This window comes from Lissotriton vulgaris, chromosome 6 (assembly GCF_964263255.1).
Source record: "Lissotriton vulgaris chromosome 6, aLisVul1.2, whole genome shotgun sequence".
Classification (NCBI taxonomy): Eukaryota; Metazoa; Chordata; class Amphibia; order Caudata; family Salamandridae; genus Lissotriton; species Lissotriton vulgaris.
Genome location: NC_141694.1, coordinates 1,676,028,954 through 1,676,054,537, shown reverse-complemented (window position 1 = coordinate 1,676,054,537; position 25,584 = coordinate 1,676,028,954). Strand labels below are relative to the sequence as shown.

The following is a 25,584-nucleotide window of genomic DNA, read 5'->3' as shown; positions in this document are numbered from 1 at the left end:
GCAGGTTCAAATTGGCTATGCCTGAGATGGCCACGGATTGTTTCTTGTACGACTTCAAGGAACCCTACAGGAAGACGACAAGGTCCATTCCTATAGTAGACCATCTGGAATGAAGGCCTGAAGGCTATGAAGAACCCAGTGACTGTGGTACCTGTGCTACCACGTCTGGATAAGAAGTACAGAGCCCCTGACGATGGGCCGGCGGCCTTGACGGGCCATCCCAAAACAGACTATTTCGCAAGCAGCGCAGAGGAAATTCCACAACCCCTCTGCTCCCTTAACAACTCCTCCGGACAAGGAAAGGCGGAGATTGGATAATGCGGGGAAAAGATTCTCGTCGATGGTGAGTCTTATGGTGTGAGCTGCCAATGCCCTGGCGATATTGGGCAGATACGACTGCCAACTTTGGTGTGATGCTGCTACGTTCCTGGACCAGCTACCTCCAGAGTCCACATTGGAGGCAAAAAAGATCTTGCAGGAGGGAGAGGTGACGTCAATGGAGATCATGACTGCCATGGACATTGCAACGACATAGTTTCGTTCCTTGGCTGGGTCTGCAGTCCTCAGTCGCCAAGGGTGGCTGAAGGCTACTTGGTTTCGACCGGAGATTCAGAACAAAGTCCTGGATCTTCCCTTTGATGGGGAAGCACTATTTGGAAAGCTAATCGATGACGTTCTTCAGGAGATCAAAAAGGGCACAAACTGCCAGATCCTTGGGTACCCTGCAAATCTCCTTTTAAGGGTTCCAGGGGCAGAGGTAATAACTACAGGGGGATCCTATCAACAGCAGCGTTATTCATCTACTGGCTCAGGTTCCCAGCAGTACCGCCAGCCTTATCAACGGAGACCAGGCCAATCTTCTAACTTCTCCAGGCCTTACAATAAGGGGAAACAGGCTGGTCGAGGACGGGATACGTCCAAGCGCCAATAGTGGCCTCCTGGCTTTTCCTACTGGACCCTCCTCCAAGAAATAATCAGTTGGAGGCAGGGTAACCAAAAGTCTTCAGAACTGGTCCAAAATAACATCGGACCGTTGGGTGCTCAACATCATTCAGAAAGGTCATACCTTGGAATTTACGCAAGTCCCTCCACCCAAGCCCCCCTACATCTCCTGCGGCTCGGAAGTCCAACAGATGCTCGGGAATGGAGCGATAGTCGGTCCCCTCCAATCAAAGGAGACAAGGATTCTATTCCAGGTTCTGGAGAAATGGTGCCCCACTTTAGATCTCAGGGAGCTCAACACCGATCTCATCTCCCTGTCCTTCCGGATGGTGTCTCTCTCAAGACATCTTGCGGCTCATCAGTCCGGGGAATTCATGGCCACGCTCCATCTCCAGGACGCGTACTTCCATGTCCCGATTCACCCAGCACACAGGTTTCTACGATTCACAGTAGACCAGAGCCACTTTCAATTCAGGGTTTTACCCTTTGGTCTTCGCTCAGCTCCGAGGATTTTCACAAAGGTGCTGGCGCCTGTAGCGGCATTCTTACGAAGAAACCATTTTCAAGTCTTCCCTTACCTGGTAGTTTGGTTGCTGAAGGCCCCGTCCAGGACGCAGCGCAGGACGCTGTTCGGGCCTGTACAAACTTGTTTCAAAATCTGGGACTCACTTTAAACAAGGAAAAGTTATCCCTAGTCCTGTCCGGAACAGCGCGTTTCTTGGGAGCCATCCTGGATTTGAAGCTCTCGAAAGCCTTTCCAACCCTGGAAAGGAGGGTGAAACTACAAGCCTTGGCTTGGAACTTACAAGAAAGTAGGTGTCTTTCAGTACACCGCTACAAATGTCTGCTGGGGGTGATTTCATAATGTATTCCCCTGATTCCTCACTGCAGACTGAGGATGTGTCCTCTGCAGGAGCAACTAGATAACCAATGGAAACAGGTTCACGGATCATTCGAGGACAAGGTGACAGTCACTCCAATGATTAAGAAAGCGGCCTTATGGTGGGCAGATAAAGACAACTTGTCCCAAGGTCTATCCTTCGTAAACGACCTGTCTCCTCAAGTAGTAACAGCGGACGCGTCTTTGGTGGGTTGGGGAGCAGTGATGCAAGACCTACATATCCGCGGTCATTGGGCTCCTTAGGAACAACGGCTCCACATCAACCTTTTGGAGCTGAGAGCAATAAGACTGGCTCTGCAAGCCTTTCTTCCCCGCTTAGGAGGTTCACAAGTGCTTATCAGGACGGACAACACCACGGCCATGCACTACGTGAACAAGGAAGGAGGAACCAGATCACGTCCGTTGTCGCAGGAAGCTCAACTGATCTGGGAATGGGCGATACAGCAAGGAATATTGCTAAAGGCGGAACACTTTCCAGGAGTTCTAAACGAGATCGCCGACAGACTGAGCAGGTAATCCTTAGTCAGCCGCGAGTGGAAATTGAACCAGCGAGTTCTGGAAGAGGTCTTCAGCCAGTGGGGCAGACTGGAGGTGGATCTTTGCCACATCGACCAACAAGAAATGCCAGTCTTACGCAAGCAAATTTCACCATCGAGGGTCACTGGTGAATGCGCTTTCGATAGCCTGGTCAAGGACATTTGTCTACGCCTTCTCCCCCCCCCCCCCCCCACCCCCCCCCCCCCAATCCCTCTGATCCTGCAGCTCATCAGGAAGATCAAAGTGGAGTCATGCAGGATAATCTTAATAGCCCCTGCTTGGCCGAGACAGTTCTGGTACACGGAACTCCATCTGTCGCAAGTTCCTCCTCTTCTATTGAGGACTATACCAGATCTCCTGACAATGTCCGAAGGACCGGTTTGGCACCCAGATCCACTGTTACACCAGACAGCATGGCTCCTGAGCAGCGAGAGTTTATGAATCTTCCCATCTCAAGCGAGATTAAGGAGGTCCTCTGCCAGGCAAGTGCGCCTTCAACGAAGAGGACTTACCGTCTTAAACGGAAAAGGTTTTGTTTCTGGTGTAGGAGAGAAAAGATTGACCCCTTTGCTTCCAAGCCTCATCCGCTCCTACCTTATCTGCTGTCCCTGGCTAAGTCGGGACTAGCCCATTCGTCAGTTAAGGTTAATTTGGTGGCCATTTCAAGATACAAAAGGTCTGGGTCTGGACCCTCCTTGTGGTCTTCCAGGATTGTCAAACAATTTCTTAAGGGCTTGTTCAGAGCCTATCCACCAGTGAGGCCTCCACCTCCTACTTGGCATCTTAATCTAGTCCTTTCTCAGCACATGAAAGGCCAATTCAAACCAATTCATCGTTCTGACATGAAGTTCCTTTCATGGAAATTGGCTCTCCTCCTAGCTCTCACATCGGCTAGACGTGTTGAAGAGTTGCAGGCCCTTACTATCCAGGAACCTTTCCTACAGTTTAAGAGGAACACTGTTATTTTGAGGACTAACCCTAAGTTTATGCCCAAGGTACCCTCGGACTTCTACTTGAACTAGCCGGTTATTCTGAAAACGTCCTTTCCTCATCTGGCTACACCAGTGGAAAAGACACTTCATTCTTTGGATGTACAACTGTGCTTAAAATTCTACTTGGATCGCACTAAGGGATTTCGAAAGTCCTCTCAATTGTTTGTTGCCTCTGGGGGTCCAAGCAAAGGTCTCCCGCTATCCAAACGGGGGATATCGAGATGGATCACAAGTGCCATTCTGCATTGCCACACTGCGGCAGGGAAACCTCTGACTGGCAGGATTCGTGCACATTCCACAAGATCAGTGGCATCTTCAACTGCCCTCTTTGCGGGGGTACAGATTAAAGACATTTGCGAAGCTGCTACCTGGAGCAGCGTTCACACCTTTACTAAGCATTACTGCTTGTTTCCTTACAACAAGAGGATACGGCAGTGGGCCAGGCTGTCCTGAGGAACTCTTCCAATAATTGGTGTTCTTTCCTTTCTATCCCACCTTCCGTGGTTACACATGTTGTAGCTTTGTCATGTTGGCTATTGCAATGTATTTGACACAATGTGTTTTTTTTTATCGCTAACTGCTTGCTACTCTGATACAAAGCATGGGAATCTATGAAAGTTCCAATACTGGGGCAAGAAAACAAGTTACTTACCTGTAACTTTGGTTCCCCAGTATTGGTAACTTTCATAGATTCCCATGCGCCCACCCACCTCCCAGAGGAAAGCTCAGCCTACAACAGATATGGTGACTGATACACAATGGCTACGAAAATCTGAGGCTCTGAGGTTCCTTCAGGAGGGTACTAAGGGCTGAGGCACTTATGATTGGCTGATGCCTAGGTTTGATCTCTTTTTCAAAAAGAGGGTGATGTGCTACAAAAGGGAATGAGGCCTAGGCCTTTTTCTTTCTCTTTTGTACCTACTGCTATGGTATTTTTGTTACAGAGACTCCAATTCAAACAACGGGGAATGATACAAAAGCATGGGAATTTATGAAAGTTACCAATACTGGGGATTTAAAGTTACAGGTAAGTAACTTGTTTTCTTATCTGTGAGGTACTGCTTGAGTACTTTGATATTGGGAGTTTGTTCCCCGTGTCTCAGTAGAACAGTTGTAGCTGAAGATTCACACAAACATCAGAATTACTGACTTGCGTATTTTTAGTCCCTGTATGTAGAGGATGTGAGGGTGAAAAATTGGAATAGTGTCCCTGGTAACTAACATTGGTAAAAGCATTTTCATCACATCGTCTTGACAAGTTTGCTGTGTATGTGGGAGGGTTTAAATTGGAGGTCCACTGTTTATTCGCTGCAAGTCTGTGAACGTTAGTTTGATCAGTGGAATAAGCTCAGACTACTTTGAAAGAACAATGTCCAAGAGCAGGCAAATGAATGATGGGTTAAATTCAAATTTATTATATTTGAAACTGCAGGCATGTTTTTGCTCGTTGGTGGATTCATTTTGACTTTGTCAAACTTTATATTCAGGCGGCCTTTCAGTGGTTCGAGCGTTTGGGTCTTGGCAGAACGGATAAAGCAAGGACATTACCTCCCAATACCCAATATTTTCTCAACTGAGTTGCATAGAGTAATTGGGAGGATGCTTAATTTGAAGGTAAGTTTTTACTTTTTAACACGTCACTGGCAATTTTTGTTCTTCCCACGAACTGTATCATTGTGCCACTGTCTTCCCTTCAAAATGGACTTGGTGTTTATCTTTCTTTTTTTTTTCGCACCATGCATCTAGTATACAAGCACAAGTGGGCGTCAAATAGCCAATATTGCATATTCTGCTTCAATATTTAAGCCATAAGACTATTGAATGTCTGGCTGTTTATATTTGCTGTCTGTGTCCTTTCTTCTTAGTTTCCTTTTCGAGGTTACCTCTGGCAGACCTCAAATGATTGGTTTTCGGTTTAGTTAATGTTGGGGAGTTTCTTCCTAGACTTACATAAGTTGTTGCTCTTTAAGGTGATCATCTGTGTAATCTAGTTTCATCTAACAAGTGCTGCTCTAATAGCCATTGTAGTACTTTTGAAGTTTAGATTGAAGACACTAATCTGGCATGGGAAGATGTACTTAAGAAATCTTCCAACGCACTTAATCTTGCCTGCAAGATGTCTGCATCAGCAAGGTAAAAAGTGCCACATACAATGGCAGTGAATACATGGATTTTGAGAAATTGCCGGGTCTAGGCCAGAACGGTAGTGGAACATCCAAAATCTATAAAACTAACAGGATACTATGCTATGAATAAACTTTTCTCTGAAGTCTCTGCTTTCAATGGGCCATGTTTTTCACCGTAAATCCTTAATGGACCACTTTTGAAGATGGTCACTAGACGCAAGGTGAAATTGGTTTTAAAGTGCAAATTATTTAAGATGTGGAAGTTGGCGAATTAAACTTTGTTTATATGAGGGATTATTGAAGTGTATGATGAAGTTAGTTTGCAGTCGATTGGATCAGATTTGCTCTTGGATGTGGGGAGAAGGTGTGGTGGTTTTTTTTTTCTCTCCTCCTGTGGAGGTTCTCTAGCATCCAGATTTATGACCAGCAGCATCTCCGAGTGAAAAGGTCTTGGAAAGTTGAGGGATACCTACCAGCGCCCTGAACTTGCCCCTTACTTATCTCCAGTCTCTCCTCCCCCCTCCCCTTACACTCTACTGGTTCAGCTCCCCTTCTCTCATCTATGCCCACCACCACTCCTACCAAATTTCCTCTTTTGCTTTCTCTCTGTGTCGCGTCTAACCGCCTGAACCTTGTTGGCCTTCATGCCTTCCCATTCCACCTTACGAAATCTGATCTCTCACATCCTTGTTTTATTTATGTATATAGCACCGCCCTCTCCACCTTTTGTTTTTGATTTTTGTAAACTCAAGCTGTTCCTAATTTGTTGACCTGTTGGTTCTATATGCTATTGACTGTTTTTGTTTTAGACTGTGACCAACTTCTTCCCATGTAAAGTGCTCTGATATCTTTGGGTCCAGCCAGCGCTATATAAAACCTCTAAAATAAATAACCATACACTTGTGCTGCAAATGCTATTCAGTCCACGTAATTGGCACCTGCAAGCAGGCACAAGGTGGTAGAGACTACACTGAGCATCCATGTTACTGCTACAGTTCACAATCTAAACCAGTAAAACACCCAGATACTATAGGGTGGGTGCACTTGACACTCCCAGTCTTCCAGCATAGTGCCCAGCCAATGGCCGTAGACCACAGCAGCTGGACACCATACTGGTTCCCATAGAACACTCTTAAGACCTCACTAAAACCCAAAATTGATGCAGTGGCTATTGAACTTAATTTACTGAGACAATCACAGAAAACTGACTGTGTCCAGTACAGAGCGAGTAATAGAAACTTTACAGCTATAAGCATCAGATGAATAAAATCTTCTGAGCTTGACTGTACAAATTCTCAAGCAAACCGAAGCAGGGGCACATAGCTGAAACATACCCATAGTCTGCCAAGCGGAAAGCATATGTGCAAGATCCCATTTGCTTACCTGGAGAACTAGTTAAATAGCTTTATGCCTGCTCTCCTTTGTCGAGTGCATTTAGTACCTGCTTGGAAGCCACTCCGACTCCTCCCCATGACCTCCCAGGGTTAACTGCTTCAATATACGTATCAAGAAAATGCTACAAGATTCCAACTGACTTGATTCTTTGACAATCTACAATAACCAGATACTGCTGTTCTGATTACATTATTGCAGTACCACAATATCACTAGTCTACAAATGTAAAATACAAGATGGGTGGGCTTTGTCTGCAATGTTCCCTATATTCTTGATGAAGCTCAGAATAGTCACAGAGCTTAACCCAATCTTTGACCCAGCAGAAGCATGGGATTGGATCGGATCAAACTGCGTTCACCGAATCAACCGCCAACACTTCCACAGGCTGGTCTCTGCTGACCCATAGATGCTAGTGCTGGGGAACCACTCCTCTAGGACAAAACTACACTTCTCCAGAAGCGATACCAACAGCTGAGCAAGTGAATATGGCTGCATCAGCAAGGCGAAACACCATCTGACCCTGGCCATATTTCATAAAGTGTGATGGAACTTACCTTGTCTCTGTCCTTAACTGATTCGGCTGTACCCCCAGACAGCCAAGGAAATTCTATAATGCACTGCGATTGAATGTAGTTACAACAACCTATACTATGATCTGTTCATATGCTAATACTAGTCTTCCAGTTGCATGGATAGGATACCCTTACCTGCTCGTTAGAGTATTACTTTACACCAGAGGTATTCAAACTTTTCCAGGTTGAGCCCCCCCAGCTGAATTCCCCCAGATGTTGGGCCCCCCACCACCCGACCGAAACCTCGGGAATCCGGCACACCACATGATCGACTGCAACACGCACACCACGGGCCATATCCGGCACACAATGCTCAACACAAAGGTGCCTAGCAAACTGCAGGCCTGTGAGTGGGTGTGGCAAAACGACAGAGGCGTACCACACAGCTCAAAACACAATCCTCCAAGGCAAAGGAATTCATCACAACCCTCCCCATCCATCATGTACACCTTGTCATCCACCAACTCCCCCACCATTCATTCCTTCCCTCCATCTGTGCGCCATCCACATCCAAACCCCTTCAACCACTTGCAAACCCATCCAACCACTTGCAAACCCATCCACCATCCATCCCTCCATCCATCCCCTCACCCATCCATCCCCTCACACATCCTCACCCATCCATCCCTTCACCCAATCCATCCCCTCACCAATCCATCCACTCCTCCACCCACCCATCCATCCATCCACTCCTCCACCAATCCATCCACTCCTCCACCAATCCATCCACTCCTCCACCAATCCATCCACTCCTCCACCCATCCATCCACTCCTCCACCCATCCCTCCACTCCTCCACCCACCCCTCCACTCCTCCACCCACCCCTCCACTCCTCCACCCACCCCTCCACTCCTCCACCCACCCCTCCACTCCTCCACCCACGTCTCCACTCCTCCACCCACGTCTCCACTCCTCCACCCATCCCTCCACTCCTCCACCCACCCCTCCACTCCTCCACCCATCCCTCCACTCCTCCACCCATCCCTCCACTCCTCCACCCATCCCTCCACTCCTCCACCCATCCCTCCACTCCTCCACCCATCCCTCCACTCCTCCACCCATCCCTCCACTCCTCCACCCATCCCTCCACTCCTCCACCCATCCCTCCACTCCTCCACCCATCCCTCCACTCCTCCACCCATCCCGCTACTCCTCCACCCACTCTCACCCATCTATGCACACACCTGCCCATCCACTCTGCCAATCATTCATCCATGTCCTCACTCATCTAGCCATCCTCCCCCTCTCCATTCCCCCCTCACCCAGCCACCCATTCCCCCCTCACCCATCCCTCCATCCCTCCATTCCCCCCTCACCCAGCCACCCATCCCTCCATTCCCCCCTCACCCAGCCACCCATCCCTCCATTCCCCCCTCACCCAGCCACCCATCCCCTCCATTCCCCCCTCACCCAGCCACCCATCCATCCACCTATCCACTCATGAATCCATCGACCTCTCGCCCACCCCTTCACTCCTCCATCCATCCATCCCCACATCCACCCCTTCACTTATCCATCCGTTCATTCACCCCTTCACCCATCAATACATCAATCCATCCATCCATCTATCACCTCTCTCATCCATCCATCCACCCACTGACTCGTCCAGCATCCACCCCATCGATCCATTCACCATTTCACTGATCCATCCCTCCACCATCCATCTACCCTTCCAACCATACACGCATCCATCCACACACATCCATCCATCCCTCCACTCATGTATCCATCCTCTCTCCCACCAGCCATCCCGTCACCCATCCAGCCATCCCGTCACCCATCCAGCCATCCCGTCACCCATCCAGCCATCCCGTCACCCATCCAGCCATCCCGTCACCCATCCAGCCATCCCGTCACCCATCCAGCCATCCCGTCACCCATCCAGCCATCCCGTCACCCATCCAGCCATCCCGTCACCCATCCAGCCATCCCGTCACCCATCCAGCCATCCCGTCACCCATCCAGCCATCCCGTCACCCATCCAGCCATCCCGTCACCCATCCAGCCATCCCGTCACCCATCCAGCCATCCCGTCACCCATCCAGCCATCCCGTCACCCATCCAGCCATCCCGTCACCCATCCACCCATCCCGTCACCCATCCAGCCATCCCGCCATCCCGTCACCCATCCAGCCATCCCGTCACCCATCCAGCCATCCCGTCACCCATCCAGCCATCCCGTCACCCATCCAGCCATCCCGTCACCCATCCAGCCATCCCGTCACCCATCCAGCCATCCCGTCACCCATCCAGCCATCCCGTCACCCATCCAGCCACCATGTCACCCATCCAGCCACCATGTCACCCATCCAGCCACCATGTCACCCATCCAGCCACCATGTCACCCATCCAGCCACCATGTCACCCATCCAGCCACCATGTCACCCATCCACATAACTGACGTCTGGTGGCCGGCTCCACCCGACATCCCTCACACATTTGATGATTCAAATTCGAATCTGCAGACCAACATCCCTAAACACAGACACTTCGGTGCCCCACACAAAGATCCTCATGAGTTGATGACCGCAGACCAGAGCCCACCTTCCCGATTCATGGCCCAAACCCGGATTGCAACCTCTCCCTCCCTTCCCAAAATAACTGGACTCCCGCCCCCACCCCCTCCCTCCCACCCCCCTTGAAAGGCTGGGGCCCTGGGCCAGAGCTCACCCCGCCCGTGTTTCAAACCCTCAACCAGCGGCTCCCTTGACATATGGGCCTTTGGCTGCGGCTCCCCACTATTTTACATTTTTTTTGGCGGGTGCGGTGATACATATCCGGCCTCTGGAGTACTTTCATTTTTCTCTGTGAAAATTATTGGGATGAAGGTATTATATTCATAGATGTTATCCCCGGTATACTATGTCAGTAAAACTAATGACCCACAGTGCAAAGAGATGTCAAAAAGTCACTGCTGTTAAATATGACAGATCTTCCAGATCAAGGAAAGGAAACAAAACATGCTGTGCTTTTGCATAAAGATGGCATGGAAAAACAGGCTAAATGTAGAGAAAGATGTGGTAGATTTTGTAAATACAGTGCATAATGAGACAAAGAGACTAATTCAAAGTTAGTAAAAAAAAGTGGTTGATGAAAAAGGTGGGACAGGATGTGCAAAAAATGAAGAATGCGAGGGTGGATTGTGTAAGATTGGGTGAATTTAAAGTCGGGATGAGTAGGGGTAGGATTATCCTAGTTCAAGGTCCTTATAAAATAGTTGGGATGAGACAATTACTTGGAATTGGAAATGCGCAGAAGGAAAATGGGAATAAAGGTGCAGTTATGAAAATGAAAGAAGATAATTGTATTAAGGTCGCATAGCTGTAGGACTCTGATTGCAAGGGAGGTGTAAGGGAGGCACCAGGGTCGAACATTGTGTTGGAGATTATGGAGCAGAGAATGCTGAAGCAGTGTTCAGTGGTATGTAGAGAGTTACACCAAATGGGCGCAGCCTGACACTATGTGCTTGCTTCTCAAAGCTTTTGTTTCAGAAAAGGAACGAAGTGCTTCACTTACTATAAAATTGAGTGAAAGTGCCTGACTTTCAACGGACTTCTTGAGGAAAGCCCCTCTGCTCTTCTCGCCACATACTGTTTGCCTAAATATCACAATATTGTTTCAATAGTTACTAGGTAACTGAAGCCACAGAAGCTAGCACCGTCACCTCTGAGTGCCAGAGGTAGAGGAGTCTCAGAGCAGGTCTGCGCTCACCTCTGCAGGTAGAGAGGTAAGCCCGCTCTCGTTTATTACCTGCATATTCAGAGGGAGTTTATTGGCGCCTCTGTCCCCGCTCTATCTGTTCTCCTCTCGTTCTCTGTATAGCACACTCTTCTGATCCTCACGGGACAGACACTTCAATTACATCAAAGCAGCCTGGTGTTCTTTTCACGTCTCCTGTTCCACGTGTCATCAGGGTGCCGTCTCGTGCCCCCTATCACTTCTAAATACGGTATGCCTTTATCTACAAGTCTTTTGTACACACTTTAGCCTAATTGTAGCACTATAAATTACACTACATGCTTCTGTTCTTTTACCGAAAACTATCTTGGTGTGCATCTGTTCACGGCGCCCGGCGCCCCTGGCTTGCATTCACGGCGCAGAGATTGGGAATCGCTGCTCTAGGGAAACCTTCTCCCCCTTCTGGGAAGAGCTAACTCTCCCAGGAGGGGGCCAATTCACGGAGTCGACAGCTTCAGCTGCAGTGGGAGGCAAGGGGTCTCCTCTGCTAAAGCTGAAAGCAAGTCTGCTTGTTTGCTTTCGTTTTTAGCATGGGAGACTCCTTGCCTGCACTGCAGCCGAAGCTGTTGACTCCATGAATTGGCCCCCTCCTGGGAGAATCACCCAGACAAAGGAACGGGCACAAAGGGAAGATCGGAGTGGAGCGCCCCCCCCACCGCCCCCCCTGGTATGGTGCCACGCCCCCCCCCCGGGGGGCGCGCCCCACAGTTTGAAGAACCCTGCTTTACACCATTAGACCCGGACCCTTAATCAAATCCAATACCATTCAGTTTCTGTAGTAGGGGATCTGTGTATAGTCATAATCTAGTGAACAGTCCCGCCCATGTGTGAGGACCCTGGAGCAATCAAAAATAATCTAAGGTGTCGAAAAATGCAGAACTGCACAGACACCTAAGAGAATTAAAGACAGATAATGCAGCCTATAACCAGGCTACACTGTCCAGTATTTCAACTAGAAATTCCACCAAAAATCCACAAACACCAAAGTCTGTCCAGATTTCCCTTGCTTCAGCAGCAAAAACCCTCTGGAATGATAAAGGAAGACATGGGCAGACAAGCCCCATAGGCTGCCTTTATGTGGCTCAAAACAGGATACTGTGCCTTTTAAGAGAACTTTCCAGAAATTCACAGTATCCCAGAATGCACTGCAGGTCCCTTTTTACTTTCAGTTCTTTTTTCCGGCTCCTGCATGCAGGACCCTGGAGCATTGAGCTTTCCCTTTTCAAGGGTTTATTGGTAATTTTTTTCACTTTTGTTCAAGTTTGAATTCTTTTCTAAAGTAATTTGGGGCCTTTTCTTCTTGTTTAATCTTTGTTGCACTCTTTTATTGTCAAAAATGCCTGCATTATTTAACAAATGTCCAGAGTGCTCCAGGAAGAACGCCAAATCGGATCCCCATGAGGTGTGTATCCTCTGCCTTCCCTCTTCCCACGTCTCCAGGGGCAGGAAGACCAGCACGCGTCCCCATTCTCCGTCTGGGTCGATTGCACAGACTACGGCGTCGAGAGGGATGACTACAGTCTGTTCCCCGTCTCACCAGGGCTCTGGGTCGAAGAGAAGTCTGCGCTCGACGTTGAAGGAACTGAACAGACCACCGTCTGAGTCGTCGAGTGATCGTCGACAGGCCCAGCGACACCGCCGTTCGCTGTCAGCGAAAAGGAGAAGATCGCCATCGAGGCGAAGGAGGTCGCCGTCGAGGGACCGGCGCTCGCCGTTCTTCGAAGCCGAAGAGACGTGAAAGGAGGTCTGTTGCCATGGGAGGTTCGCCAACGTCCCAGGCTGGAAAGGAAGGCGGATCACCGGGCTCGGTGTATTCCATGGTGTATACCCCGCCGCAGAAGACGGTTACTCCCCGCCACCGTTACCGAGGGGGCTCCCTCCTCTCCACCACCACTTCCTTAACCTCTTCCTAAACCTCAGCAGACAAGCAGCCTCTGGTTCCTCCGAGGTTGGTCTCGCTGCCCCGATTTCAGACTCCTCCCAAGGGGACCCCTCAGCCTAGGGCCCCGGCCAAACCAAAATTGCCTGCCCCTGTGGAACCGGCAGATCGGCCAAAGCCAAGGAGGTCAAGATCACACTCCAGACGGAGGGGGAGGTCGCAGTCGGCGTAGATCCTCCACCAGGTCAAGACTGCACCATAGGAGGCGTGGATCACAGTCCCGCATGGACTCCTCCAGGTCCAGGACCTATTCACCGACCTTGTCGGAATCCCCGGGGACAAGGGTGTCTCCGGTGGACGACATCCTCAGGATGTGCTCCTGAGGGGGGCAGCGAAATTGGGATTCACGGGGACTGCTCCAACACCCACAACGCCGTGATATTTGAGACGCTTCACAAAAAGCATTACTCGCCCTCTGCTGCTGCTAGTGCCTGGGTTGGTAGAGCCCACGCAGGAGCTGTTCCTCACGCCAGCAGTGGCGAAGGCCGCTCCCTCCTGACTTCTGAAGAAGTACAGGGCCCCAGATTCGGACCCGGCTTTTCTACGAATGGACCCGGTTCCGGACTCTGTGATAGTGACTGCGGCCAGGAAGCTACATTCTACCTCCCCATCTTCAACCATACCACCTGACAAGGAAAGCCGATGGATCGACTCAGCTGGCAGGAAGGCCTGTGGGACGGCGTCCACGGCCATGAAGGCCTCCAGCGATGCGGCTTTGCTAGGGCAGTATGACCGTGCCCTGTGGTAATTCCGGCAACAGTTCACGGAACTCCTACCAAGAGATAAGAGGGAGGACTTCCAGGAGATCCTCAAGGAGGGGATGCTGGTTTCAAACCAGGTCATCAGCGCGGCTGCGGATGTCTCTTTTGGCTGCCCATGGGTACTGTCATGAGATCAACCAGCGGCGCCATGCTTGGCTCACGCTCACATCACTCAAGCCGGAGGCCCAGCAGCGGGTGGCCAACCTGCCCTTCTCAGGGGAAACACTATTCGGCAGGCATGCCGATGATGAGATGGCCCGCATGAAGGCGGAGGCAGAGACCCTGACGGCTGTGGGCTTGGAGAAGCCCAAAGAAAAGGCTTACCGACCGTTCCAGAGGCGTTTCGGTGCACAGAGCACAGGGCAGAGGGAGAGGACAGACTTCAGGGCAGCAGCAGCAACAACAGCAGCAGAAGTTCCGGAGTCCCTTCCAAAAACGACAGACTGGTAGAGGGGCCCAGCAGTCCTCCACAGCGAACAAGGGCCCGGCTGGGTCTCGACCCGGAGTGGTTGCTTCCCCTAAATCTGTTACCCGCTCCGGTGTGGGGGGGAGGGAGGGGGGGGGGTCAATTTTTGCTGGCAGAGAGGAGAAAAATTACTCTGGACAAGTGGGTGCTGAATATTGTTTGCAATGGATAGTCTTCGGTTCACCAGCCCGCCTCCATCAATTCCTCCGTCAGCTTGCAGTTTAAATTGCGTGCGCGAGCTCCTTGCGGAGGCCGATATCCTGTTAAGGAAAAGGGTGATAGACTTACCTCTTTCTCAAAGAGGAAGAGGTCTGTACTCCCGGTTCTTCCTGGTTCGCAAGAAGGACAAGAACGAGTTCAGGCCCATTCTGGACATGCGACAGGCAAACAAGTGGATTCGCAGAGAAGTTTCGCATGCTGTCGTTGCATCAGATTGTTCCTTCGTTGCAACAAGGAGACTGGCTATGTGCAATAGACCTACAGGATGCATACTTCCATGTGCCCATTGCACACAAACCCAGGAAGTTCCTGCGATTTCAAGTCTGCACCAACCTTTATCAGTACAAAGTACTGCCATTCGGACTGAAGTCTGCGCCCAGAACATTCTCTAAGTGCATGGCAGTGGTAGCAGCGCACCTAAGAAAGAACAAGGTGTTTGTCCGTACCTGGACGATTGGTTGATCAAGGCCTCCTTCTCGGAAGCTCAAGCACACTTCCAGAAGATGTGCGTTCTCTTGAACAAGCTGGGGTTGCACATCAACATGTCCAAGTCTGTCCCGACTCCGGTCCAGTGCATTCAGTACTTGGGAGCCACCATCAATACGCTGTCAGCAAGTGTGTCTCCGGAGGAGCGACGACTATCGCTCTTTCGGAAGGCTCAGGCTCTTATGACCGCTCCATCTACAACAGTGAAGACAGTGTCTTCTCTACTGGGGTCAATGGCCTCTTGTATCTTCCTCACTCCTCACGCACGGCTGCACATGAGACCTCTGCAGGAGTACTTGGAGGACCAGTGGGATCAGAGGAAAGTATCTTGGGACTACAAGATGTGACTGTCTCTGCATGCTCTTCAGTCTCTGAAGTGGTGGTGGTGTTCAGCGGAGAATCTCCTCAGAAGGGTTCCCTTCCACAAGGACATTACCACTCAGACTATCGTGACGGATGCTTCTCGCCACGGCTCGGGAGCGCATTCCGGAGACTTACAGATTCAAGGAACGTGGTCCCCGACTGAGTCCACACACCACATCAACTTCCTGAAACTCAGAGCTGTTCACTTGGCACTGAAGGCCTTTCATCCGTCCTTCCAGAACAACTCTCTGCTTGTGCAGACGGACAATATGACAACTATGTATTACCTCAACGAGCGGTGGGGGGGAGGGGGGGGGGGAGAGAGAATCTATCACGCACTGTCGCAGGCTATCTGGCACTGGCTTCTGGCCTGAGGACGGACTATAACGGCTACCCTTCTACCAGGTGTGCAGAATAGATCTGTTCGCCACTGCCGATAACAGCAAATGCCGAGACTTCGCCTCCAGGTACTACCAGCAAGGGACGCTGGGGAATGCGCTATGGATCAATTGGTCGAACAGCTTTCTGTACGCTTTTCCACCCATTCCCCTGATTCCAACGGTGCTCATCAAGCGGTCTCAGTCCAGGGCACGGGTGATCCTGATTGCCCTGGAATGGCCCAGGCAGTGGTGGTTCACAGACCTGCTTCACCGGTCTCTCCTTCCTCACATATGGCTGCCGTGCAGGTCGGACCTTCTCATGAAGTTCGGGGGCAGATGTTGCACCCCAACCTCTCGTCTTTGTTTGGCAGCATGGCTCCTGAGAGTGCAATATGGCCATTTGAATCTACCCGAAGATTGCATGGACATACAGAAGGTGGCTAAGCCACCTTCCACTCTGACTTCCTATGCTTACAAGTGGAAGAGGTTTTGTATCTGGTGCCAGTCCAAGAACTATGACCCTATGACGTGCAAGGAAGACGTCATCCTTCCTTACTGTCTACATTTGGTGCAGTCTGGCCTTAATGTGTATTCCATTAAGGTTCATCTCGCTGCATTGACTGTCTACAGACTTCCTTCTTCCAGATCCCTGTGATCAAAGATTTTTTGGAAGGCTTGAAGAAAGTATTCCCTCCTGTCAGGCTTCCTTAATGGGAATTGTATGTGGTGCTGTCCAGATTGCTGAAGGATCCTTTTGAACCGATTCATAAGGCTTCGTTGCAGCACCTGTCCTGGAAGGCGGCGTTCCTCGTGGCCATTAAATCGGCCCGCAGGGTGAGTGAAATTCAGGGGTTATGTTGCCAGGAACCTTATACTGTATTTCATGCTGCTAAGGTTGTTATGCGTACTCACCCTACATTTCTTCCCAAGGTTATTTCTGATTTTCATGTCAACCAGACTATAACTTTGCCTACGTTTTTTCAGAATCCTTCATCTCCAGCGGAAAGGTCTTTACATTCCCTGGATGTTAGGAGGGTGTTGAAATTTAATCTGGATAAGACCAAAGATATTCGTAGGCCAGACCAATTTATCAATTATGGATGTCAGGACGGGGCTTGCTACCTCTAAACAGTCCATCTCTAGGTGGTTTGTGTCCTGCATAAAACTGTTACCAGAAGGCTAATAGGACCTTAGGGGGTAAACCTAAGGCTCATTCCACCAGGGGCAAAGCGGCCACGACTGCTTTGCTCCATAATGTTCCAATTGCAGAAATCTGCAAGGCGGCCACTTGGAAGTCGGTCCATACCTTTTGCTAAGCATTACTGCCTGGACACTGATGCCAGGGCAGACGCTCGGGTCGGGCAGTCTTCGTTGCGAAATCTGTTCGCACAATAGTGGTTTTATTTCTTGTTTCTCCACCGCCGCTTTGGTGTGGGGATGGGCTTGCCATTCTAGTCACTAGATTATGACTATACACAGAGATCCCCTACTACAGAAGGAGTAGTTTCTGTCCTGTAAGTCCAGGTTCGAGGCATGTGGGCTGCTGAATTCATATCTGTGCATAGATCGCCGACTAGTGTTGGGTCCGGATGATTGCACATTGTTGTCCTGGAAGAGTCTTCGAAGTATCACGAGATAGGTGGCTCCTCCCCTGGACTACAGTGCGCATGGGCATCGCCTCCATCCCCAGATTGTTTTTTTCCGCCATTGGGTTCGGATGTGTTTCGGTTCCCTCTGTCGGAATCGATAGTTTTTTAACTTTCCTAACTTGAGACCAAAACGTCTTTAGGCTTAGCGTCGGTATTGTCCATCGTTCGGGTTTGTTTGTTCGTCAGCTCCGAACACTTGCTGCCCTTCCGCGTGCTGTCGGCGCGGACAGGCCTACACGACGCTCCAGACTACTTAACATGGAACGAACTCCGTTTAAGAGGTGCCCGGTGTGCACCTCAAAGTATTCACACCTCGACGTGCACCCAGTGTGCAACAAATGTTTGTCGCCGGACCATGATGAGGCCAGGTGTATGGCCTGCTCCAAGTTCCGGTGTAAGAAGACTCTCAAGCTTCGTCGGGCCGCTAGACTCCAGGCCCAGTTATCAGCGCCCCTGCCAGACAACATCTTCGAAGAAGTTGGTGACGACACCGTCTTTAAAGTTTCGGACTCCAGCCCGGCGTCAGAGGATGAACTACGACGCGGGGGACGAGGAGTTTGATGAAGTCGTCGGAGAGGTAGGGGACGACGACGGGGCCATTGCCACCGTGGAGGATAGCTCAGAGGAGGAGCATCCTCAGACTGATTCAGGGGTCAATCCCCACTATACGGCCCAGGTCGAGGGATCTCCTTCGGGCCTTACCCAAGACCTCAATACTCGTCCCACGGCCCCGCCTCTGGGCCCGGCCACGGACATTGGTGATGCGCCACTCCCAATGAAGAAACCGAAAGTGAAGCCATCGGGGTCCACACCAACGGTATCGAAACCGAAAGTGAAAGTCGCACTAGTGGGACAGAAGGCTCCAGAGGCCTCAGCGCCTAAAAAACCCAAAATGGCCGCCGACATCAAGAGCCACGCCAAGATGGCCGACCCGAAGACCCCGGTGTCGAAGCCGAAGACGACCGACGCGGCCGCGTCGGCGCCGAAGATGGTCGAGGTCGACCCGAAGAGAGCCTCGAAGAAGCGTCAAGACGACCCCAAAGCTCTGGCTGCGCCGATTCCGGTCGTCAAGGCCAAGGGTGGTGATGTGTCTGCTCCGAAGACCGTGCCTTTTATCGCCGACCCGACTCCGGACTCGGGGGAATCGCTCGAGCCGGTCCAGCCCTCCCCGTCCTTAACAAAGGTCACGGAGTCCCTGCAACGTATTCGGAAGGACGCAGTGGCTCCCGAACCGAAGGATGTGGTGCCGAAGCCTACACAGAAGCCGGCAAAGGCGCAGACGCCGATCCACTTCACGCTGCCGCTGAAGACGACGCCGAAGGCTTTCGCTCCAAGGCATGGGGCCGGGGTGCCCTTGAAGCTGGTGTCGACGCCCAAAGCGTCATTGGTGGTGCCGAAGCCTCGGCTCCAGCCACTCGCAGACGAGGAGCGTCGAGAGGTTGTCATCGACACCAACACAGGCAAACTATCTCTCCTTAAAAGGAAGATCACCCGGAGCCGGTGTTAGAACATTTTCGTATTCCACTCAAAGAAAAAGGACTCTGCGGGTACTTCTGCCCCTATGGAGCCTGCATCTCCACAAAATCTAGAACTTTCACCGACTCATTCTAACGCTGGGGAAGGTGACGGAGATGAGGAGGACGAGTACAATTATCCAGCGTACTCTGATCCGGAGGAGGTCAATGAACCTTGGTCTGCTGGAGGCGACCCTGAGGACCCTCAGTCAGGTCACGAACCGCAGCTTTTTGCAGCGAAAACTTCTCCAACAGAGGACTCTGCAGCCTTCAACGCTCTAATTGAGAGAGCTGCGGCTAATCATGATGTCGACCTACATGCGGACCCTGTGGATGTCGATTTTCTGTTTGACACTTTCTCAGTGGCTGAAAAGTCGGTCAAGACATTGCCTATGCTCAAGGGAGTGCTGAAGCACGCGCCAGAGGTTTTCCGGGAGCCCACTCGGGCGCGAGTCATCAATCCTCGTATTGACAAAAAATACAAGGCAGCGCCCACTGATCCAACGTACATCAAGGGACACTTGTCACTGGATTCTTTGGTTGTATCCAACGCACGCAAGCGGGCAAACTCGCAGACCACGGGTGATGCTCCTCCCCCAGACAAAGAATCGAAAATCTTTGAAGCCTCAGGAAAACGTATTGCTGCGCAGGCAGCTAATATTTGGCGCATTTCAAACACGCAGGCCCTACTTGCACGCTACGATAGGGCGCACTACGACACCCTAGAAACACTTCTGCAGCACTTACCTGATCAGTACAAAGAGGCAGCTGAAATGTTGATTCAGGAGGGGAAGCTAATCACCAATGCTTCCATTAAGTGTGCACTGGACGTGGCTGATACCGCCTCCAGGGCTATAAACACTAGCGTGTTACTGCGAAGACATGCATGGCTTAGAATATCAGGCTTCAAACCAGACATACAGACAACCATCTTAAACCAAACAGTTAATCCAGACCACCTGTTTGGCCCTGAGGTGGATGCAACCCTTGAAAAAATGAAGAAAGACACGGACACTGCTAAGTCTATGGGGGCCCTCCAGTCCCAGCAGTTTCGGGGTGGTTCCTTTCGCCGCTCCAATAACAGAGGCACCTCAAGGGGTCAGGCATCACAATCCACGCAGTACTATAAAAGCAACACCCAGACCTCATACACCAACAAGGGTAGAGGTGGTTACTGGGGCAACAACGTCAAAGGCAGGAGACGTGGAAACAACAGCTCCAGGTCCTCCACCACCAACAAACAGTGACGCCTTGTCACTGTCCCCCGACCACACAACACCGGTCGGGGGGAGACTCCAGCAGTTCCTGCCCGCGTGGAAATCCATCACCACGGACAGGTGGGTCAAATCTCTTATCCAGTACGGTTACTGTCTAGAACTTACTTCCACTCCACCAAACATACCTCCAAAGAACCGTCCTATGTCCGGCGAGCACTTGCACATGTTGCAGCAGGAGGTCAAAGCCATGCTGCAAAAAGGGGCAATAGAGCTCGTGCCACTGCAAGAAAGGGGAACAGGAGTTTACTCTCTGTACTTTCTAATCCCCAAAAAGGACGGATCCCTCAGGCCCATCCTGGACCTCAGGCCCCTCAACTGGTACATTCTGTCGGAGCACTTCCATATGCTCACGTTGCAGCAGGTTCTCCCTCTGCTTCGGCAGGGGGACTGCCTGGCTACGCTGGATCTCAAGGATGCATACTTTAACATTCCCCTGCATCCTTCACACAGGAAGTACCTCAGATTCACGATTCAAGACAAGCACTACCAGTTCAGGGTTCTGCCTTTCGGGGTCACCACGGCGCCAAGAGTTTTTACAAAGTGCCTGGCGACTGTGGCGGTGCATCTAAGACGCCAGAACGTCCACGTCTATCCCTATCTGGACGACTGGCTCATTCAGGCAAAGTCAGAACAGCAGTGCGCCGACCACGTGTCCCGCACCATTCATCTCCTGCACGATCTGGGATTCTCGCTGAATTATCCAAAATCCCATCTCCAACCCGCCCATATACGGCAGTATCTGGGCGCGACAATAGACACTCTGGCAGCCACTGCGCAGCCAAATTCAGTGAGAATCGACAGTATCCAGACGCTGATCCAACGATTCAGACCTCAGCACTCGCTTCCAGCGAAGGTGTTCATGCAGTTGATAGGCATGATGGCCTCCTGCATCTCCATCGTCCCGCACGCGAGACTACATATGCGTCCGCTTCAGGAGTGCCTAGCACGTCAGTGGACTCAGGCTCATGGGCAACTAACAGACCTAGTGTTGGTGAGCGGTCGGGCGTACAACTCTCTGCATTGGTGGAATCCACAAAACCTTTGCAAGGGCCGACCGTTCCAAGAGCCTGTGCCACAGATTATCCTGACAACGGACGCTTCTCTCCAAGGATGGGGAGCGCATGTACTCCACTACACAGTGCAGGGACTATGGACACTACAGCAGAGGAAGATGCACATCAATGTACTGGAACTGATGGCGATCTTCATGGCCTTGAAGGCTTTCAAAGTAAACCTGTGCAACAAGGTCGTGTTGATCCGGACGGACAACATGACGGCCATGTACTACATTCAGAAGCAGGGAGGCACACACTCTCCGCAGCTGTCTCATCTGGCTCAGAGCATGTGGAAGTGGGCCATTCAGAGGAACATCTTCCTCATGGCGGAGCATCTCCCAGGCAAGGACAATCGGATGGCGGACCTGCTCAGCAGGCACAGCCACCAAATGCACGAGTGGGAGATACATCCATCAGTACTCCAACCGTACTTCCAAAGGTGGGGTCATCCAGAGATAGACCTGTTCGCCACAAGGGAAACGCAAAATGCCAAAGCTTCGCCGCCAGGTTCCCACACCCGCAATCGCAGGGCAATGCGATGTGGATGAACTGGTCAGGCAGATTTGCGTACGCTTTTCCCCCAGCACCTCTGATACCGCTGGTGGCACGCAAGCTCAGGCAGCACTCGATGACTCTCATCCTGGTTGCTCCAACGTGGGCTCGCCAACCATGGTACACCACGTTTCTGGAACTTTCCGTGGTACCGCATCAGAGGCTTCATCTCACACCCAGCCTTCTGACGCAGAGCCATGGCGACATTCAGCACCCAGATCCGCAACAGCTCAACCTGGCGATCTGGCTCCTGAAGTCCTAGAGTTTGGCTACCTCAATCTTCCCCCTGATTGCATGGACATCATTCGGGAGGCAAGGAAGCCCACTACTAGAGCATGTTATGCGGCTAAATGGAAGCGGTTTGTCATTTATTGTGTAAACCACGACATTGACCCGCTGGATGCTTCCATTCAGAACATCATTTGTTACCTGTTCCATCTGTACCAATGCAATTTGGCGTATTCTTCCATCCGCATTCACCTGTCTGCAATGGCAGCATACCTCCAGAATAGGCAACACCTATCACTTTTCAAGGTTCCTGCTATCAAGGCATTTCTGGAAGGACTCAAAAGGGTCATTCCACCACGGACACCACCAGCTCCAGAATGGAACCTCAATGTGGTTCTTACAAGGCTGATGGGTCCTCCCTTTGAGCCACTGCACTCTTGTGAGCTTCAGTTTCTGACTTGGAAGGTGGCTTTCTTAGTAGCAATTACATTGCTACGGAGGGTTAGTGAGTTACAGGCGCTCACCATCCAAGAACCTTTTTTCCAAGTACATGCTAACAGGGTGGTGCTCCGCACTAACCCTAAATTTTTACCCAAGGTTGTATCTCAATTCCACATGAACCAGACAATTGAGTTGCCAGTGTTTTTTCAAAACCCTGAGTCTCTGGCGGAGCGGATGCTCCACACCCTTTACATTAAAAGAGCCTTAATGTACTACATTGACAGGACAAAGGATTTTCGAAAGACCAAGCAACTTTTCGTTGCATTTGCCTCACACCACAAGGGAAACGCTATTTCCAAAGCTGGTATCGCTAGGTGGATCGTGAAATGCATTCAGATCTGTTACGCAAAGGCTAAACGCACTCTCACAATTCCACCAAGAGCCCACTCCACCAGAAAGTTGGGGGCCTCTATGGCTTTCCTGGGGAACATTCCCTTAGAGGATATTTGTAGAGCAGCCACATGGTCTACCACACATACTTTTACTAAACATTACTGTGTAGATGTGCACTCTAAACAGCAGGCAGCTGTTGGTCAGGCTGTTCTCAAAACACTTTTTCAAACTGCTGCAGCTGGCACGGGCGGCCGCCAATAACAGGAGGACTGCTATGTATTCTATGCACAGATATGAATTCAGCAGCCCACATGCCTCGAACTGCAAATGCTACTTACCAGTATGCATCTGTTCTTGGCATGTAGGGCTGCTGACATTCATATCGCCCGCCCTCCTCCCCGGCGCCTGTAGCAGCTGCAGTATTCATATATATATGCTCATAGCATGGTCATCACTCACATAGTTCACTCCATCTCGGCCAATGGCTAAAAACAATCTGGGGATGGAGGCGATGCCCATGCGCACTGTAGTCCAGGGGAGGAGCCACCTATCTCGTGATACTTCGAAGACTCTTCCAGGACAACAATGTGCAATCATCCGGACCAACACTAGGCGGCGATCTATGCACAGATATGAATGTCAGCAGCCCTACATGCCAAGAACAGATGCATACTGGTAAGTAGCATTTGCATTCTGTAGTAGGGGTATCTGTTAGTCATAAGCGCCCGCCCCCCCGGTGGGGGGAGAGATACTCATGTAAGGAATGCTACAGGTCTGGCGTGTTAAACCTTCAAAAAGAACTGAAAGTAAAAGGGGCCTGCAGTACATTCTGGGATACTGTGAAGTTCTGGAAAGTTCTCTTAAAGGCACAGTATCCTGTTTTGAGCCACATAATGGCAGCCTATGGGGCTTGTCTGTCCAGGTCTTCCTCTTTCATTCCTGAGGGTTTTTGCTGCTGAAGCAAGAGAAATCTGGACAGACTTTGCTGTTAGTGGGTTTTTGGTAGAATTTCTAGTTGAAGTACTGGACAGTGTAGCCTGGTTATAGGCTGCATTATCGGTCTTTAATTCTCTTAGGTGTCTGTGCAGTTCTGCATTTTTCAACACCTTAAGAGATTATTTTTGATTGCTCCGGGGTCCACGTACATGGGCGGGACTATTCACTAGATTATGACTATAAAAGAGATACCCCTACTACAGAACTGGAGTTACAGGACAGAAACTACTCCTCCTTTGCCAGCAGTCGACCAGTGACCACCCTGGAGTCATACCATAAACCTGTGCTAAATCGAGGGTGCAAGGCTTACAGTAGTACAACAGCATGCTATTTGAACGAAGGGCTGCTTGCCCCTTTTTTGCAGTATCAAAAAATACACACCGATCTGCCAGCAAACCCCAATCCCATCAGCCAAACAGCTTATCCAATGCGTTCCCTATGGGGGTTTACATAGAGGGTGCAGAAACACAACACAGCAACATTAAACATTGTCACTGTATGACAGACCAATGGCTGGGTAAAACATTTTAGCATTTGGGGATTAACCTCCTAGAGCAATACTTGCTGGATGGCAACTTTCCAAGAGCAGCAACTGCAATCCATACTCAAGCACCCTAAACCTTGACCACATCACCTTGTAGCATAACTACAATGTGTTTGATGCTTGTTGGCGGATGAACAACTCGTTGATATGGCATGACTGAGGCCCCTCTGCATCTAGTAGAGCTACTCTGAGCGTTCTGCCTGCCAGAGCACCTTCCTCAAATTTGCATCAAGGGCACGCAGTGGTCTTGTATTTTCAAAGGTGCTTAGATATCACAGCAAAGCCTATTCCATACTTCCAGGCTGTCCCTCTATTGGGATATTAATTGGAGCAAAGGCTTTCTGGCATCTCTGAATCTAAAACATTGGAATGCTGCAGGCATTCAAGCAATAGGCATGCTTTCATGAGGGTCACCTTCTGTCATTCGAAAACCACCTGGAAAAATCTGGTGTACACCAGGCACAATATTTGACCATCACTGCATTGACTTGTACCCTTTCTACCCATTTGCACATGGTAACCCAGGATCTGCGATAATACTGTTAAACAGTACTTGCACACCATGGGTACTGGTCGTAGACATTAGTAGGCTAGCACATGCACGACCCTCCCAACCCGCACTAACCATACTCCATGACAGTTGGGAGACTGAAGTAGATGGGCGTTTCATGACAGGAATGGGAGAGAATATTGGCCATCCCGGAGTCTCATTGTGGAACGCCGGTTTAAAGTTGTAGACTTGAACGTCCTACACAGTGCCTACTTATTGCCTGCCAAAATCAACCAAGTGTTTCTGGGTGCAAATGCCTGCTGTGGAACTATGGAGGTAAATATGATGCTTATGTAGTGGTCTTGTCTGTCACAGTACCAGTCTGAAATAATTTCTCAGCTTGCACAAGTTACAGGATATACTGCTATATACAGTAGAGCTTGCACACTGGGGAACTTCTGACACTAAAAACATAATCTAACCGCATAATGTAATGCCATAGCTCTTACTAGCGAAGAGGGCCTTTACAAGCCACTGGAAATCCAACAGGCAACCTAGCAGCCATGAGGTGAGTCAAGGGCTGCTACAGTGGGGTGGATCAGACCGCAAGGGGCATAGAAGAGCGGTC

The 25,584-nt window shown here is 50.5% G+C and overlaps 1 protein-coding gene across 1 annotated transcript in view; it reads left to right on the top strand.

Moving 5' to 3' along the window:
- LOC147709301 (serine/threonine-protein kinase Nek2-like) overlaps window positions 1-25,584 on the top strand; it is a 232,239-nt gene that overhangs the window by 122,919 nt on the left and 83,736 nt on the right. Inside the window, exon 5 of the mRNA XM_086925457.1 lies at window positions 4,860-4,986. Within this exon, the coding sequence (XP_086781583.1) occupies window positions 4,860-4,986 (127 nt within the window). The remainder of the gene's footprint in view (window positions 1-4,859; window positions 4,987-25,584) is intronic.